The 19,770-nt window shown below is 48.0% G+C and overlaps 1 protein-coding gene and 1 pseudogene across 2 annotated transcripts in view; one reads left to right on the top strand and one right to left on the bottom strand.

Moving 5' to 3' along the window:
• LOC122558816 (plexin-A1-like) overlaps nucleotides 1-19,770 on the bottom strand; it is a 588,446-nt gene that overhangs the window by 294,672 nt on the left and 274,004 nt on the right. For both annotated transcript variants that reach the window (XM_087994072.1, XM_087994073.1), the window contains exon 9: nucleotides 14,295-14,409. In XM_087994072.1, the coding sequence (XP_087850198.1) occupies nucleotides 14,295-14,409 (115 nt within the window). The remainder of the gene's footprint in view (nucleotides 1-14,294; nucleotides 14,410-19,770) is intronic.
• Nucleotides 7,114-7,232, top strand: LOC122559289 (5S ribosomal RNA; annotated as a pseudogene).

Raw genomic sequence — 19,770 nt, 5'->3', positions numbered from 1 at the left:
CTTGGATTAGATCCCAAGGAAGCATTGGTCCTCACTCAGAACAGAGAGCGTTGATGTTTCGGGAAAGAATTGACACGGTGTCTTTGCTCTTGAACACAGAAGACCCGAACAAATCCATCAGAGTGGCACCCATTCAGTACTATACTGGGACAATCAGGCGGGATTTCTTTTTATCCATTTGTGGGATGTGAGTGTCACTGGTCAGGCCAACAATTATTACCCATCCCGAATTGCCCAGAGGGCAGCTAAGAGTCAACCACGTTGCTGTGGGTCTAGAGTCACATGTAGATTAAACCAAGTCACTAAAACCCTGAAGGATATTAGTGAACCAGATGCATTTTTCCAACAAGGACAATAGCATTTGGTCATCATCAGATTTAAATCCAGATTTGTACTTTAATTGAATCCAAACTCTACTATCTGCTATGGCAGGATTTGAACCCAAGTCAACAGAACATCACCTGGGTCTCTGGGTTAGCACTTTAGCAATAATACCACCTAGCCATCACCTCCCCTATTTTGTACTTATTGATTGATTGATTGGTTTATTTATTGTTATGTGCACTGAAGTACAGTGAAAAGCTTTGTTTATGAGCAGTATGGGCAGATCCTAGTAAGCAAGGATGTACAGAGCAAAAAGGCATTGACAGAGGTGCACAGGTTACATTGCCCAGGGCGTACTTTAGGCAGAGGACCATTACGATGGCTCAGTGGTTAGCAATGTTGCCTCACAGCACTAGGGACCCAGGTTCAATTCCAACCTTAGGCAACTCACTGTGTGGAGTTTACGCATACTCACCATGTCTCCCCTCCCACAGCCCAAAGATGTGCAAGTCAAGTGAATTGCCCACGCTAAGTTGCCCAGAATGTTAGATGCATTAGTCAGAGGAAAATGGGTCTGGGTGCATTACTCTTCAGAGGGTTGGTGTGGACTTGTTGGGCCAAAGGGCCTGTTTCCTCACTGTAGGGAATCTAATCTAATCTAATCTAGGCAAGATCAGCATTATAAGAGACCTAAGGGGCAACATTTTCACGCAGAGGATGGTACGGGTATGGAATGAGCTGCCAGAGGATGTGGTGGAGGCTGGTACAATTGCAACATTTAAAAGGCATTTGGATGGGTATATGAATAGGAAGGGTTTGGAGGGATATGGGCCGGGTGCTGGCAGGTGGGACTAGATTGGGTTGGGATATCTGGTTGGCATGGACGGGTTGGACCAAAGGGTCTGTTTCCGTGCTGTACATCTCTATGACTCTATTTGAGGCTAGACAGTCAATTCATCATTCTAATAACAGCCAGGAAGTAGCTGTTCCTGAACCTGCCGATGCATGTGTTCAAGCTTCTGTATTTTCTGCCTGACAGAACAGGGTGCTTACAGGGTGGAAGGAGTCTTTGATGATGTTCGCAGCCTTTCCACAGCAGCGGGCTGTGTAAATGGAGTCCACGGATGGGAGGTTGGCTTCAGTGATGGTCTGGGCTGTGCACACCACCTTCTGTAGCTTCTTATGGTCCTGGGCAGAGCAGTTGCCATACCAGGCTGTTATGCACCCAGACAGTACACTGTCAATGGTGCAGCTGTAGAAGTTGGTGCGGATCCTTATGGACATGCTAAATTTCCTGAGCTGGCTGAGGAAGAAGAGCCTCAAGAGTGGGTCTTGAACTTTCTGAATCGAGAGATGATCTGATTTCCCATTGAGTAATGGCAGAGTTCAGCAATAGGACTGTGCCCTCTATCTGCACTGAACTGGTATTCTACAAAGAGGCCATTCAGCCCAACACATCGTTGTTATAAAGGTGGAAAACCTCTATAGCTGTCACCTGCTGCAGTAATAACACTGAATGTAGGTGTCATTAAACTCCACCTCCGGTCTGAGCACAACAGGGAGAGTGAAAATCTAATCGACGTTTCCAGTCCCGAATCTCAACAAATAAAACCCACCCAAACACTCCCACCCCTGGAGTCTTGCAGTGGAATGAAGCCTATTGCAGATTAAAGAGAGGGTCGTACCTAGTTATGATTCCACCCTAAAGAATGATGCCTGATTTAGAGGCAGAGAACTGAATTCTCAAACGGGTGGGTCCAAATGCTGGTGAAGTGGACGGGGTTGGTTAGCTTAGTTGGTTGGATGACTGGTTTGCAATGCATTGACATCAAGAGCATGGATTCAATTCTCACACTGCCTGAGGTTACCATGAAGACCCCAACATCTCAATCTCACCCCCTCAGCTGAGGCATGTTGACCCTCAGGTTAAACTCACCACCAGTCGTGTCTCTCTCTCTGTCTCTCTCTCTCTCTCTCTAATGAGACAGTGACCCTCTGGAACTGTGGTGACTTTACCTTCATGGTCATACCTCTGGGCCTGTAATCCAGAGCAACCTTGTTTCCCGCTGCACAGATTTCTGAGGCATCAGTCTGTGCAGGACAAAACAGCCCGTTTGACTGGCATCCACTCCCTCCACCATCAACACTCAGCAGCAGCAGTGTGTACTATTCTACAAGACGTACTGCAGAGAATCAGCAAAGGTCCTCAGACAGCACCTTCCAAACCTAGGATCACTTCCATCTAGAAGAACCAGGGCAGCAGATATATGGGAACACCATCCCCTTCAAGTTCCCTTCCAAGCCACTCACCATCATAACTTGGAAGTATTTTGCCATTCCTTCACTGTCGCTGGGTCAAAATCCTGGAATTCCCACCCGAAGGGACATTGTGGGTCAACCTACTGCACATGGACAGCAGCAGTTCAAGAAAGCAGCTCACCCCACCTTCTAAAGGGGCAACTAGGGATGGGTAATAAATGCTGGGCCCAGCCAGTGACGCCCATGCCCCAGAAGTGAATAAAGAGAAATTGTTGATCATAACGTGCAGAAGTTTTCAATGTCTAGCCAGCGTAAGGTTGATCAATGGGATCAAAGGTTACGGGAAGAAAGCAGGATTAGGCTATTGAGTCAGACGATCAGCCATGATCGTGATGAATGGCGGAGCAGGCTCAAAGGGCTGAATGGCCTCTCCCTGCTCCTACCTTCTATGCTTTTAATACCAGCCTCATGCTCTGGAGCCATGGTTCAACTTCAACTGGTGTGATTTGAAATGTAAAACATGAAATCAAAAAGGAATGGCACCCAGATCACTCTCTAAAAGGAAGACCCAACCGCGGCGACTCCTTCCTCCAATGGGATTCATTAATGTCCTTTATGGAGGAGAATCTGCCATCCTTGCCTATTCGCACCCTACACGAGACTCCAGACCCACATGACACGGTTGGCTCTGAAACAACTTCATTTCTAGATGGGCGACAAATGAGAGACCTGTCAGCGCCCACCATCAACATAAAGGCTTTGAAAGGTCTTGGCACAGACCTGACAGATTCCAATCCATTCTCCATCACCCAAACATTCATTTCCAAAGCCACCCGCACTTTGACAGTACAGAGAAAAACCCAAAGAACAGCGGATGCTGGAAATCAAAAACAGACACAGAAATCGCTGGAGAAACTCAGTAGGTCTGGCAGCAGCTGTGGAGAGAGAAACAGAAGAAGGGGCACTGGACGTGAAACATTAATTGTGTTTTTCTCTCTCCAAAGATGCTGCCAGACCTGCCCAGTGTCTTCAGAAGTTTCTGATCTACTCTTTGACAATTGTACTGATATCTATGTGCTATATCTACGGGTAGCACGGTGGCTCAGTGGTTAGCACTGCTAGCTCACAGCGCCAGGATCCCAGGTTTGATTCCAGCCTCAGGCGACTGTCTGTGTGGAGTTTGCACATTCTCCCCGTGTCTGCGTGGGTTTCCTCCGGGTGCTCCGGTTTCTTCCCACATTCCAAAGATGTGCAGGTCAGTTGAATTGGCCATGCTAAATTGCCCGTAGTTGTCAGGTGCATTAGTCAGAGGGCAGGTGGGTTACTCTTTGGAGGGTCACTGTGGGCTTGTTGGGCTGAAGGGCCTGTTTCCACACTGTAGGGAATCTAATCCGCTACAGGACATCGGAATGTCTGCTCTGTCACAGATCAGGAAGGTACTTCTGCAAGTAGACAAACAGGAGGCGGGAAGAACACAGCAAGCCAGGCAACATCAGGAGGTGGGGATGTCAATATTTCAGGTCTCCATCTCCCAGTGCTGCCTGGCTTGCTGTGCTCTTCCAGCCTCCTGCTTGTCTGCTTTGGGTTCGTGAATCTGCAGGTTTTTTTTTGTCTCCGGATGCATGCGCTTGTTCCCGAACCATCCTGGGAGAAGCAGCAGGGAATGGGGATAGGATCTACGTTGCAGCTGAGGACAATTATCAGAAGAAAAACAAATAACTGCGAGGATTAGAAGGAGAGAAATCTCTAGCCTTGTACGCAAGTGAGCAAGGTTGTCTGAAAATATTTGCTGAACTGGCTCATTGTTTTAGAAGGTGGGATTTGGTATTTCAAGGAGATATTGTGTCTGGCTGCACTAGTATATCCTTGTTGGTTGGAGATCTTACTGGGTAATTTCTGATAAATAAAACTAGTTAATTCTACACCAGTCCAGTTGATCGTCTGATCTATTTCAATATTTACTTTCTTTTGAAAGCCAAATGCGCAGGCATTTGGTAAATAAAATTATGTCACGTGAGCACATTTCCCTTCTTTTAAAAAACATTTAAATATGCCGTATTTGAGCAGCTTTTACTGCTCCTTTTCTTCTTCTGCCTTGCTGCATCATTTCTGACTCTGGTTACAAAGCAGGACAGTTACTATTCAACAGGGAGTAGCGTCCTCAACTGGAATATTTTGACCAATACTGGCACCATGCGTAAGGAAGAATTTCAAAACGTAGTGAAAAGGGGAGTGGGATTCAACATAATGGCACCAGGGATGCAAAGCTTTTTGAGGTTTACAAGATCATGAAGGGTATAGACAGGGTGGAAAGAGATGAGCTTTTTCCCAGGGTGAAGGATTCCATAACGAGAGGTCACGCTTTCAAGGTGAAAGGTGGAAAGTTTAAGGGAGATACACACGGAGTCTGGTGGGCATCTGGAATGCGTCGCCAGCAGAGGTGGTAGAGGCAGGCACGGTAGATTCATTTAAGATGCATCTGTAGGTTGGGAGTAGAGGGATACAGATGCTTAGGAATTAACCGACAGGTTTAGACAGTACATTTGGATCAGCTCACGATTGGAGGGCCGAAGGGCCTGATCCTGGCTGTAAATTTTCTTTGTTCTTTGTTCGTTGTTCTGAGGTGAGATTCCTCTCCTTACAGCAGAGGAGGTTAACATGGGATAGTGAACACTGGCGCTCAAAACTACGGCAGATGATAGACTTTGAAATCAATAAAAATCTGGAATTAAGAGTCTAATGATGACCGAGAAACCATTGTCGACTGTCGGGAAAATCCCATCCCCTGGCTCACTACTGCCCTCAGGGAAGGAAACTGCCATCCTTACCTGATCTGGCCTACATGGTCCAGACCAACAGCAATGTGGTTGACCTTCAATTGCCCCCTGGGTAACTAGGCTAGGCGAGCCAGCGCTGCCCACATCTCGTGAACAAATAAAAAAGACCATACGATGTAGGAGCAGATGTAGGTTATTTTGCCCACCGAGTTCTCTCTGCCATTCAGTGAGATCCTGGGTGGTCTAATTATCTTCAACTCCACTTTCCTGCTTGTCCCTACAACCCTTGATTCCCTTAGAGATTAAATATCTCAGGTCTCAGCCTTGAATATATTTAATGACCCAGCTTCAACAGCCCTCTGAAGTACAGAATTCCACAAATTCATTGGGGAAATTCCTCATCTCTGTCTTAATTGGACCACCCCTTATTCTGAGATTCTGTCCTCTGGCCTCTGGTCCTGGTTTCTCACATAGGAGAGAAACATATTCCCACATCGACTCCTTGGATGCTGCCTGACCTGCTGCGCTTTTCCAGCAACACATTTTCAGCTCTGATCTCCAGCATCTGCAGCCCTCACTTTCTCCTCCCACATCAACTCTGTCAAGCATGCAATGAATCCTATACGTCTCAATCACCTTTCATTCCTCTATATTCCAACAAGTACAGACCCAAACTTCTCAATCCCCCCTATATCGGCCAGTCCCTCCATCCCTGGCATCAGCCACATGAACTTTCTCTGGATTGTCCATGGGATCAATGTGGATTTCACCAATTTCTTCACTTCCCTCCTCCACCTTATCCCAGATCCAACCTTCCAACTCAGCACCACCCTCATGACCTGTCCTACCTGTCCATCTTCCTTCCCACCTATCCACTCCACTCCCCTCTCCGACCTATCACCATCACCCCCTCCACCTTCATCTCCCTATCACACTCTCAGCTACCTTCCCCCAAGCCCCACCCCCCCCTTCCCATTTATCTCTCAGCCCCCTTGGGCCACCCCCTCATTCCTAACGAACGGCTTATGCTCAAAGCATTGATTCTCCTGTTCCTCGGATGCTGTGCTTTTTCAGCACCACACTCTCAACTCTAATCTCCAGCAGCTGCAGTCCTCACTTTCTCCGATGCCAGTTTATGTTTGCTTAGAGACGGTGCCTCGGATAATATATCCTGATGAATATAGATCAATCAATCAATATGACTGAGAACAGCTAAGCCGACCATTATTGCTTCTTGAGGGATATTGCTCTGCTCAAGTTGTCTGCTGTATTCCCTACACTGTGACTGTAGTCCAGAAAGGTTGGTATGCCAATGGCAATAAAACAGTTGAGTCAACGTCAGGATGTGAAAGGGGTCAAATCAATGTAGGTTCTTTGAGGGTGTTCTCTGGGAGACTAGGAAATAACTCAGGAAGGGGAACATAGGTGCAACAGTGCCCATTCAGTCCCTTGAACCTATTCCACCATTCAAAGGTTGAACTGTGACCTAACTCCATATGCTGGCCTTGAGTCCATATCCCTCAACACCTTTGCTTAAATAACAATTTACCTATCTCAGATTTAAATGTAATCTTTGAATTATCATCAACTGAGGAAGACAACACCAAACATCCACTACTCTCTGCATGTAGAAGACCGAAGGAAGATTGAAAGAGAACGGAGGACACTTCCTTGCTGTTATGTGAATCACAGGCTGGGAGAGGTGGGGGAGGCAGGTAATGAATGATGAGCATTCAGGCCATACTCATCTGAAACCTACGGCCATACTAGTTTGAAAACGCCCAATCTTGTCTGACCTCAGAAGCTAAGCAGACTCAGATCTGGTTAGTACTTGGATGGGAGACCACCTGGGAATACCAGGTGCAGTAGGCTTTGTGGGCAGCACGATGGCTCAGTGGTTAGCACTGTTGCCTCATGGTGCCAGGGACCCAGGTTTGATTCCACCCTCAGGCGACTGTCTGTGTGGAGTTTGCACATTGTCCCCGTGTCTGTGCGGGTTTCCACTGGGTGCTCCGGTTTCCTACCACCATCCAAAGATGTGCAGGTCAGGTGAATTGGCCGTGCTAAATTGCCCATAGTGTTAGGGGTAAATATAGTGGAGGGGAGCAGGTCTGGGTGGTTGCTCTTCGGAGGGTCGGTGTGGACTTGTTGGGCCGAATGGCCTGTTTCCATATTGTAGGGGACCTAATAAAAAAAAATCTAACAAGGCTGGTCAACCAATCAGAATTGCAGGGGTTCTGCCTTGTCGGAACCTGATTGGTCAGTTTGGAAATGATGACACCAGCAGCGCTGGTGGTGACACTGATGAAGCAGGTCTGCCTAGGTGCTCCACTCCCATCACTGGAAACCGGCAAAAAGCCCAGGGGCAGTGTGTGTGTGTGCGCGTCAGGCTGACATTACAACAATAGCGCTCCCACCCAAGGCAGGTTATCGAACCAATCCAAGAAAATTGCCATGCCTGGGGCCTCTGCAAGGCCACAATAAAAACCTGCAAACCAGCTGGCTCTGAGTGCAGCCTTCTTATTTCATTGCCCAGTGTCTGCAGCAGGTCCATTTGTCAAAGCTGACTCCCTGATTTACACACCCGCACGCAGAGAAACACGCACCGAGCACACACCCAGGCACGCACATATCCACCGCGCACACAGAGACACCCATTGCAAACACACACAGAATCACCCAGTGCACACACCCAGACACACACAGATACAGACACACCCACACACCCACTGCAAACACACACAGAATCACCCAGTGCACACAGAAAAACACATAGGCACACACCCAGACACACATATGCACACACACACACACAGAAACACCCACTGCACACACACACCCAGACACACATGCGCACGCGCGCACACACACACACACACACACAGACACCCACTGCACACACCCAGACACAGACACACGCACACATACACACACACAGAAACACCCACTGCACACACACATCCAGACAGACACACACACAGAAACACCCACTGCAAACACACACAGAAACACCCACCACACACACACACACATCCAGACACCCACACACAGAGAAACATGCACCACACACAGAGAAACATGCACCACACACACCCAGAGCTCACACACAGACACACCCACCACGCACACACGCAAACACCTGCACACATATCCACTGCAAACACACACAGAACACTCAGAACACACACCTCCAGACACCCACACACAGAGAAACACCCACCGTGCACACACCCACACCGCACACATCCCCACTGCAAACACACACAGAGAAACACCCAGAGGACACAACCCAGGCACATACACTGCACACAGAGACCTAGAGGTGCCGCTGGATAGTTCCTTGAGAGTGGAGTCACAAGTAGACAGGATGGTAAAGAAGGCATTTGGAACATTTGCTTTCATTGGTCAGAACATTGAGGACAGGAGTTGGGAGGTCATGTTACGGCTGTACAGGACATTGGTTAGCCACTCTTCGAATACTGCATTCAATTCTGGTCACCTTCCTATAGGAAAGATGTTGTTAAACTTGAAAGTGCACAGAAAAGATTTACAAGGATGTTGCCAGGACTGGATGGTATGAGCTATAGTGAGAGGCTGAACAGGCTGGGGCTGTTTTCCCTGGAGTGTGGGAGGCTGAGGGGTGACCTTATAGAGGTTTTTAAAATCATGAGGGGCATGGATAGGGTAAATAGACAAGGTATCTTCCCCTTGCTAGGGGAGTCCAAAATTAGAGGGCACAGGTTAAAGGCGAGAGAGGGAGATTTAAAAGGGACCTAAGGGACAACTTTTTCTCACAGGAGGTGGTGCATTTATAGAACGAGCTGCCAGAAGAAGTGGTAGATTGGGTACAGTTACAACGACTAAAAGGCATCTGGAAGGGTATATGAAAAGGAAGGGTTTAGAGGGAGATGGGTAACATGCTGGCTAATGGGACCAGGTCAAATTGGGATGTCTGGTTGGCGTGGACAAATTAGACCAAAGATACTGTTTCTGTGCTGTATGACTCTGTTTTAAATGGATGACACCTTATTCTGAGATGATTCCCTCTGGTCCTAGACTCTCCCACAAGCCGGGATCAACCTCTCCATATCTATCCTGTCAAGTCCGCTGAGAATCTTTTATGTTTCAATGTGGTCGCCTCTCATTCTTTTAAACTCCAATGAGGCCCAACCTACTCAACCCCTCTACAGTAGACACTCCTTGAAGGGTGTTTCTGGATAGCTTTAACTGAGAGGCCATGCCTCACGCTGTACAGGAAATGGTCTTTTGAGCTTTGCGTCTCCAGCCCGACCTAACCATTATAGAGAGGACGAGACTTGCCAACTTTTGGTCTTATTTATTCTTGGGATGTGACCATCACTGGCTAACTATGGGCCTTCCCTAATTGTGCTTGAGGAGCCAGCTTCTGGAGGGCTGTATTCCATGTTGTGTCTCTACATCAACGAGTTCATTTCTGCAGCAATTTGACAAACCCAGTGAGCTCCAGGGCCATTTTAGCAGGGAGTCAAGAGTCAACCATATTGTTGTAGGTGGGCCAGGCTGGGTAAGGGTGGCAGATTTCCTGAAGGATGTTACTGAACCTTTTACAACAATTCATCATCGCCAAGACCAGCAATTCCAGAAATAAAAGCAGAAATTGCTGAAAAATCTCAGCCTCTGTGGAGAGAAATCAGAGTTAATGTTTCGGGTCCAGTTACCCTTCTTCTGGACTGAAGCAATTTCAGATTGATTCACTGAATCGAACCAGCTGCCGTGGTTAGACTTAAACCCATCTCCCTAGGTTGGTCCTTCAGGTTACTAGTCTGGTGACATTACTGCCAAGGCACTGCCTCATCAGAAAATTCAACCAAGAAATAGATTAGGTTAGATTCCCTACAGTGTGGAAATAGGCCTTTCAGCCCAACGTGTCTACACCGACCCTTCAAAGAGTAACCCACCCAGACCCATTTCCCTCTGACTAATACACCTAACACTATGGGCAATTTAGCATGGCCAATTCACCTGACCTGCACATCTTTGGACTGTGGGAGGAAACCGGAGCACCCGGAGGAAACCCACGCAGACACGGGGACAGTGTGCAAACTCCACACAGTCACCCGAGGCAGGAATAGAACTCGGGTCCCTGACGCTGTGAGGCAGCAGTGCTAACCACTGAGTCAAATATGTTCAAACAAAATTTTTATCATGATTGTTTTAACCATCTGATGATTTTGTTACCTCCTGGAGTTTTTTTTTACAAGTAGACTTCTCGCTGGAAATTAATCTTCAGCATCTGAAGATTTGGCAACCGTATACCTGACCTCAGGTGACAGTGGGTGCTCATTCTTGGCAAACATTCCAATCCCTGGCACAAACACAACCAGCTTCCTTGCTTCGGTTTAAATGCCAGCAATTAAGCTTCTGAAGCACAACGGGCCCCATTTCAAACATGTGAAAGCCAAGTGCCCATTCTGCAGTTTGATGGGAACTATAAACGTTAACACATCGCGTGTCCCTTTGTTCGAATTTTATTTCCTCTTTTTCCTGAGGCAAGGTTCCAGTCGCCTGCCAAATGCAGGCACAGATAATGGGATTAAGTTGCAAGGTTAACAGCGTCTAATTGTTGGAGAAATGATTTCGCTGAGGAAGCAATGAGAGAAAAGGAAAATATTTCCGATTAACAGAGGAATCTCAAAGCCCACAGTGTAGAAGGCAGTAGTAGAACAATTACAAATTAATTTACAATTGGCCATTAGCACTGGTACTTACTAAAGAGAGGCACCCTCACCCATATCTAGCTAACATTTGACCCTCCTCGCCTCCCCTAGACATGCAGCAGTGCGCCGAAAAGTGATATCACCTTGGTCTGTGAGTCTGAAAATGCTTCAAAGCTCTGACTAGAGAAGGATTTCACAGGCAATTAGCCACAGCCAAATAAAAACAAGCAGGAGGGGTGGAACCTCATGCATACACCTTGATTCTTTACAGATCAGAAATACCTGCACAAAGGTTCGTTCACCATTACCAAGTCCCCCTTTATTTACATGTGGAGAGTCATTGACACTGACCCAGCCCCCTCAGAACCAGCTCGCGGAGTGAGCAGAACCTCAGACACTCCTGCTCTTATCTGTCAGCCAGGGCTCCCTGATTAGGCCAAGTTAACAGCCCCAGTCAGAGAACTCGTATTCTATGAGATCCACCTGGCTGACCGCATTACCATCACTTTCATAATGCCAAGGCATTTGGGGTTGAAATATAGTCCCTCCTCACCCTCGGGCCATGCCAACTTGGAACGCATTCCTCACTCGTCCATCACAAACTATCACTCCCAATTAACATTCTCCCCCTTTCCCATTTTCAATCGTTTTACAATGGATGAAAACGTTCAAGGAATATGTTTAAAAAAGCAGCGTTCTTTACATCCCAGTGATGTTCCAGACATAAGGATCCTTCATTGCCCAAAACAATACTCTCCTCGGATGCTGCCTGACCTACCGTGCTTTTTGCAGCATCACACTTCATCGACTCTGACTCTCCAGTCCCCCTGCAGTCCTCACTATCTCACAGGCCTAGGATTTGTCAAGTCCAAGTGATTAAGTGACAATTCCAGGCAACTCTTAACATTCTGAAGCTCCACCTCCTCCCAGACTCTGCTATCGTTACTGGGATGGATCCAAGTGAATCCTTCAAAGGTTAGATTCATTCCTGTCAGGAAATACCTTGGCTATGTATTAACGACAAGGGCCGAGTTTTAACTTCCCAGTCTGTAGTAAGGTGCAGATATTACACCTCCACAAACAGAGACTACTTTCCCCATGAAAGCAGGTTGGGCTTGTGAGAGGGAGGGAAGGAATGAGCAGAGGTAAGGGAACGCCTGACTGTGTAAGGACATTAGGACCCTGGAGCAACCTTGCAATGACGTCAGGGAGCAGCACATCACTGGGTATAAATTCCACATTGTGGGTGGAGTTCGAACAAATGGGAATATACACTAGAATGTGAGGCTCTCTTGGAGCACATCTACATGAAATTTTGAATAAGATCAATTCCTAGTAACCTAATGTAATTCTAGGTCAGAGCTTGGTGGATCAATGAGGACCATGTACAGCAGTAGCTCGTATTAATGTAAAATAAATGACAGCACTTAAACTTCTCCTCAACCAAATTGTGATGAGGATCAGACCACACAACTAAAGACACCACATCGCATTCAGCAATACAGAACAAAACTCAAAGCCATGCAGACATTCCCCTGCTCCTGGCAGAGAGACCATAGAAACATACAAGATAGGGGCAGGCGGAGGCCATTCGCCCCTTCGAGCCTGCTCTGCCATTCATTGCAATCATAGCTGATTGTCCAACTCAATAGCCCAATCCTGCTTTCTCCCCATAACTCTTGAATCCATTCACCCCAAGTGCTATATCTAGCCGCCTCTGGACTATATTCAGGCAAGAATGAGCTCTTGTCAGGCACTTATGACCATTGTGAAAGTTATGAGCAAATACACCTCAATATTTACCCTTGCTGGGCCCTTATTCCCATTGGAGAGTTTGCACGTTTGGTGCCAAGTGGTCAGGTTTGTAATAGGTCCTGAACAAGGAGGAGTTAGTTGCAGCATTGCATTCAGTCCCATGAGCCTGTTCCATTCCTTAAAGTACACACAAATCCATCAACTTATCCTGATTCAACAGCTGTCCGTATTGTTTCCCAATAATGCTCTATCGTGTTCAGTTCTGACGTTCCCAGTGGCCTCTTCACGTTTGTGGAGGGGCACTGTTGCAGACTTCCACTCCCCTTGGTGTGGAGATGTGCTTTCTGACATCATCCCCTTCAACTTAAGGTTACAACACCCCTTGGACCTGCCTCAGAGAGAGGTAATGGCAAGAGAACTCAAACACTGCCGTTTGAGTCAGACCCAGCGTAGGAGAGGGGTACCAAAAGGGCTGATAGAAGAGGGAAAGGCAACATCCAATGTTCTGAGGAAGAGTCGCTTGACTCGAAAACATTAACACTGATTTCTCTCCACAGATGCTGCCAGACCCGCTGAGCTTTTCCAGCAATTTCTGTTTTTGCATCCGACACGCACATTCACCGTAAACCAGACAACCCAGGGCAGGAGCAGGGAACCACCCTGAACATTACCCTCACCTCACCGATGAGCGACCCCTGCTGTTGCTCGACTGCAGCCAAACAAGAACTGAAACCTTCCACCCACAATGGTCGAGGAGGATGGCAACCTGGAGGCCCCAGGCAGGTATCTCCTAAGAAACATCTCTCTCTTCTAAAGGCCCCAGGAATTCCTGTCATGTGCCTTCCAAGGAGATGGAGCTGATTACCAGCTGGAACGTTGCTCCGACCCTGATGACTACTTCTCCTCATGGTCCCAAGATTATCTTCAAGAGCTGACTTCGAACAGAAGGAACTTTGACCTCCTGGGCGGAGCGAGCGTGGAGACTAATGCGCTGAGCACTGAATTAAATCGCTTTGGTCTGCTGGTGTCTGACTTGGAGATTGGTTTATGACGTGCTCATTAATGGAAAAGCCGTTCATAATTAGACCATATTAGGAGAATCGCTGTCTGAATGAGTGAATGAATGATTTTATCGTCACCTGCATTTTACAGTGAGAAAAACAGTAAAATATAGCAAAACACTTTTCCACTGTCAACATGATCCGATGCCATTTTGAATAGCTTTAAGAATAAGTAAGAAAAATAGAAGGGTTTAGGTTAAAGAGAGTCATAAGACAGCTCATCATCAATGCCTGTGTCATCATCTCTCTCCATCGCCTTGCCTCTATCTACACCAGACCCAACCCAGTTGCCACCCTTCAAGTGTCACCTTTCTGTGGAGGTGCTGATGTTGGTGAGGGGGGTGGGGTGAGTTCTGCAATGCAGGGAACCTCAGCTTCACATCGACAGCAATCCACGTCAGAGTCCCACCGCAAGCGCTTACCTCCGACATGCTGACTCGACCCTCCTGGAACGAGCAGTCTGCTGCATTCTGGGTGCAAACGTGTCGGTATTTGCACCAGTGGCAAGGGAAGGAGCCATTCACACACGCGAGGCAGCTGGAAGAGAAGGAAAGAGAGAGGAAGGATCAGCAAATACAAGTCACTTCTGAAAACCAGGCACAACAAATCCATCCTTGACCTCCAGTGTCAGAGTGAGGCTGAATGTGAACTGGAGGAACAACACTTGATATTTCTCCTGGGGAGCTTACAATGGTCTCAATATTGACTTCACCAGCTTCAAAATCCCTCCAACCCCAACCCTTATCCCAGGGTCAACCGGCCCCCTCATCCTCGCCTCCCTGACCTGACCCAACCAGTCCATCTTCCTGACTCCTGACGAAGGGCTTTTGCCCGAAAGGTCAATTTTCCTGCTCTTCGGATGCTGCCTGACCTGCCGTGCATTTCCAGTATAACTCTGATCTTGACTCTAATCGCCAGCAGCTGCAGTACCCACTTTTGCCTAGTCCATCTTCCAACTCACCTATCCACTCCACCTTTCCCACTGACCAATCACAATAACTTCTTCCCTGAGTCCACCTATCACCAGTTGAAACTTTATTGCTGGAACAGCACAGCAGGTCAGGCAGCATCCAGGGAACAGGAGATTCGACGTTTCGGGCACAGGCCCTTCTCCACCTATCACCATCCCACCTACCCTTCCCCCAACCCCACCCCCACTCCCTGTATTGACTTGTGGGCTCCCGCCCCCTCCCCAGTCTCTGCCTTCCAGCAATTGCAGTCCCCACTGTCTCCAAATCGTCCAGGCTGCCCATTCCCCAGAATCACTGAATCGTCCTGTCTCAAAAGAGGCCATACAGCCCAGTGAGCTGCAGCTTGAATCATCTTCGATGTACAGCAGAGAAACAGGCCATTCAGCCCACGTCGGTCTTCATGCTCCAGACAGACCACATCCCACCCCACTTTGTGATGTAAAGAGAAACACATACACAGAACCAAGGGGCAGAATTGCTCACTCCTGTCACTGTGCAAACATCCTCTCCAGGCCTCCCCATTCCCAATCTCTCATCCTCTCTTCCCACTCCATCTTCACAATGTCCCATCACTGCTTGAACACAGCTGAAGGGTCCCCTTGGCCATCTGATTAATCCTGCAACCCCAGCCATTGTGGGGAGGTGATGGCCTAGTGCTATTATTACTAAGACTATTAATTTAGAGACCCAAGTAATGATCAGGGGACCCCAGTTTAAATCCCACCATGGCTGATGGTGGAATTTGGATTCAATAAAAATCTGGAATTAAGGGCTTTGTTTGTAATTCATTTACGCGATGAAGATGTTGCTGGATAGGCCAGTATTTATTGCCCAACCCTAATTGCCCAGAGGACAGTTAAGAGTCGCCCACATTGCTGTGGGTCTGGAGTCACACGTAGGCCAGACCAGGTAAGGATGGCAGTTTCCTTCCCTGAAGGGCATGAGTGAACTGGATGGATTTTTCCCAACAATCAATTTGCAGTTATCATTAAATTCCTAATTTTTATTGAATTTAAATTCCACCATCTGCCACGGCAGGATTTGAACCCGTGTGCCCCGACAGCACCTGGGTCTCTAAGTCGAAAGTCCAGCAATAATGTCAATAAGCCATCACCTCCCTATAGCTGTAAGTTGCTCGGGATATCTGAGTCGGGAGGGAGGCTTTGTCTTTTTCATATCTATTATTTATCGACGTGTTAGAGGAGAACTTCAGAGGGAGAGAGGGAAGAAAGAGTCCTACACGTTGACACAGAAACGGCATTTCAGGGAGCGAGAGCGCAGGGAGGAACAGACAGACAGGAGGTTCCCCAGGATACCTCACAGCTCGTCCACCAAATGTTGTTGGATTTTGCAGGATAAATTCACATTAACAGAAGCAATGACATCAATCAAATGAAAGGCAAGTTGACAGGAGCCTTCAAAGCTCTTGGAGATGCATTAAGGGAGTACAGTTTCAGCAGCAGTCAGTACGAAATGTAACCTTTTGACAATACAGAGAAAGGTGGGCACTTTATTAGGAAGAAGCCTAAATCGTGGCAGATGCTTCCTTGGCTGTCATCAGGATGCTGTCATGTTGTTTTCGTTCACCATTCTGTCTTCCCCATGCTACCTTAAACAGGACTTATATAATTAATTGCAGTGCCTTGGCAAGTGTTGCAGAACAGACATATGTAGTGGTTCGGGTACATAATTCTTTAGAATTTGCATCACATGTAGACAGGGTGGTTAAAAAGGTGTTTAGCCCGCTTGCCTTCATTGCTTAGATCTTTGAGTATAGGAGTTGGGTTGTCATGTTGAGGTTGTACAGGACATTGCTGAGGTCTCTTCTGGGGTACTGTGTCCAGACAGGTTGTCCAGTTATAGGAAGGACATTTTTAAACTGGAGAGGGTTCAGAAAAGATTTACCAAGATGGTGCCATGAATGGAGGATTTGAGTTACAAAATATAGGCTGGGACTGGATAAACTGGGATTGTATAGGCTGGCACTGGATAGGCTAGGACAAGACAGGGTGGGACAGGATAGGCTGGGCTTGGATAGGCTGGGACAGGATAGACTGGGATTGGATAGGTTGGAACAGGATAGGCTGGGATCGGATAGGTTGGGACAGGATAGGGGGGACTGGATAGGCTGGGACTTTTTCACTGGAGCATAGGAGGTGTATAAAGTTGTGAGCGGTATAGATAAGGTGAATGACAAGGATCTTATCCCTAGTGTGAGGGAGTTTTAAAGGTGAGAGGAGAAAGATTTAAAAAAGAACACGAGAGGAAACATTTTACACAAAGTGGTGGATGCAGGTCCAGTTACAACGTTTGAAAGACATTTGGATAAGTTTATGAATAGGAGGGTTTGGAGGGATATGGGCTGAGTGCAGATGGATGGGACTAGTTTACTTTGGGAATATGGACAGAGGAGGTGGTGGGCGCAGACACAATAGCAGCATTGAAGAAGCACCTGGACCAATATATGAAGAGGAAGGGAATAGAGGGATACGGATCCTGTCAGTGAAGACAGTTTTAGTATGGAAGGGTAAAATGTGGCAGCGCAGGCTTTGAGGGCCGAAGGGCCTGTTCCCATGCTGTAATGTTCTTTGTTGTGGATTAGCTGGACAGAAGGGTTTGTTTCCACACCATATGACTCGATCGAAACCGTGAGAAAGATCATTGTCTGTTTGAACAGAAAATCCAAATGGTTTGTTGCTTCCCTTGGTCCTCTGCTCCTTTCCGGCGTATTGCCCCATCAATGGTCATGGAAATGCCTCGGTGTCACATCTCCATTATTCCAAGGCAAGTTTCAGGGTGTCACGATTCTTTCAGCTCACCCTCGAGATTGTGGCTAAATGTGGGCAGCACTCCCTCAGTCCCTCCAGCGATCCGAGCACAAATCTCAGGGCAATACTGCAGCATAGTCGGACTGTCAGATGAGACATTTGACCAAGACCCTCAGCTCTGTGGAGGTACTGTTCATTGAAGAGAAGCAATGTGACCTCAGCACAAGGCCATTGTGCCATAATCTGAGGGGTCCTCTCGTCTCTGAAGTCACACTGATTCCTGATATCAATTGACATGCTCGTGGATAGGGTAAATCGCCAAGGTCTTTTTCCCAGGGTGGGGGAGTCCAAAACTAGAAAGCATGGGTTTAAGGTGAGAGGGGAAAGATTACAAAGGAACTGGGGAGGTAACATTTTCACAAAGAGGATGGTGCATATATAGAATGTGCTGCCAGAGGAGGTGGTGGAGGCTGGTACAATTATGAAATTTAAAAAGCATCTGAATGGGTTCAGAGGGATATGGGCAAAATGAGACTAGATTAATTTAGGATGTCATTGAATCCCTACAATGTGGAAGCTGGCCATTCAGTCTATACCAAACCCACCCCCCTACTTCATCCTTGCATTTCCCATGGCCAATCCACCCTGATCTGCATATCTTTGGACTGGGGGAGGAACCTGGAGCACCCAGAGGAAACCCACGTAGACACAGGGAGAAACTCCACTTAGGAGAAAGTGAGGTCTGCAGATGCTGGAGATCAGAGCTGAAAATGTGTTGCTTGACCTCTTTCCACCTATCGCATTTCCGACGCCCCTCCCCCAAGTCCCTCCTCCCTACCTTTTATCTTAGCCTGCTGGAAGACCAGTTCCAAAAACGTACAACCCAGATGGCCTCCTTCTTCAAGGACCGCAATTTCTCCCCCGACGTGGTCGACGATGCCCTCCACTTCCCGCTCCTCCGCCCTTGAGCCCCGCTCCTCCAACCACCACCAGGACAGAACCCCACTGGTCCTCACCTACCACCCCACCAAACTCCATGTACAGCGCATCATCCGCCGCCATTTCCACCACCTCCAAACGGACCCCACCACCAAGGATATATTTCCCTCCCCTCCCCTATCAGCATTCCGTAAAGACCACTCCCTCCGTGACTCCCTCGTCAGGTCCACACCCCCCACCAACCCAACCTCCACTCCCGGCACCTTCCCCTGCAACCGCAGGAGGTGCAAGACTTGCGCCCACACCTCCCCCCTCACCTCCCTCCAAGGTCCCAAAGGAAACTTCCATATCCGCCACAGATTCACCTGCACCTCCACCCACATCATCTACTGCATCCTCTGCACCCGATGTGGCCTCCTCTATATTGGGGAGACAGGCCGGCTACTTGCGGAGCGTTTCAGAGAACACCTCTGGGACACCTGGACCAACTAACCCAACCACCCTGTGGCTCAACACTTCAACTCCCCCTCCCACTCCACCAAGGATATGCAGGTCTTTGGACTCTTCCATCGCCAGACCACAACAACACGACGGTTGGAGGAAGAGCGCCTCATCTTCCGCCTAGGAACCCTCCAACCACAAGGAATGAACTCGGATTTCACCAGTTTCCTCATTTCCCCTCCCCCCACCTTGTCTCAGTCAAATCCATCGAACTCAGCACCGCCTTCCTAACCTGCAATCTTCTTCCCGACCTCTCCGCCCCCACCCCAGTCTGACCTATCACCCTCACCTTGACCTCTTTCCACCTATCACATTTCCGACGCCCCTCCCCCAAGTCCCTCCTCCCTACCTTTTATCTTAGCCTGCTGGACAAACTTTCCTCATTCCTAAAGAAGGGCTTAAGCCCGAAACGTCGATTCTCCTGTTCCCTGGATGCTGCCTGACCTGCTGCGCTTTTCCAGCAACACATTTTCAGCTCAGAAACTCCACACAGACAGTCACCCCAAGGGTGGAATCGACTCTGGGTCCCTGGTGCTGTGAGGCAGCAGTGCTAACCACTGAGCCACTGTGATGCATCCACATGTGGTTGGCATGAACGAGTTCAGCTGAAGGGTCTGTTTCCGAGTTGCACAACTCTGTGACTCTGTAAAGAACTCCTGTATTCCTGATGAAGGGCTTTTGCCAGAAAGGTCGATTTTCCTGCTCCTCGGATGTCTGCC

This window comes from Chiloscyllium plagiosum, unplaced genomic scaffold (genome assembly GCF_037043375.1).
Source record: "Chiloscyllium plagiosum isolate Xiang-an unplaced genomic scaffold, Cpla_swu_hap1 HiC_scaffold_14, whole genome shotgun sequence".
NCBI classification, from domain to species: Eukaryota; Metazoa; Chordata; class Chondrichthyes; order Orectolobiformes; family Hemiscylliidae; genus Chiloscyllium; species Chiloscyllium plagiosum.
The sequence above is the reverse complement of the archived record's forward strand: the minus strand, read 5'-3'. Positions and strand labels throughout refer to the sequence as shown.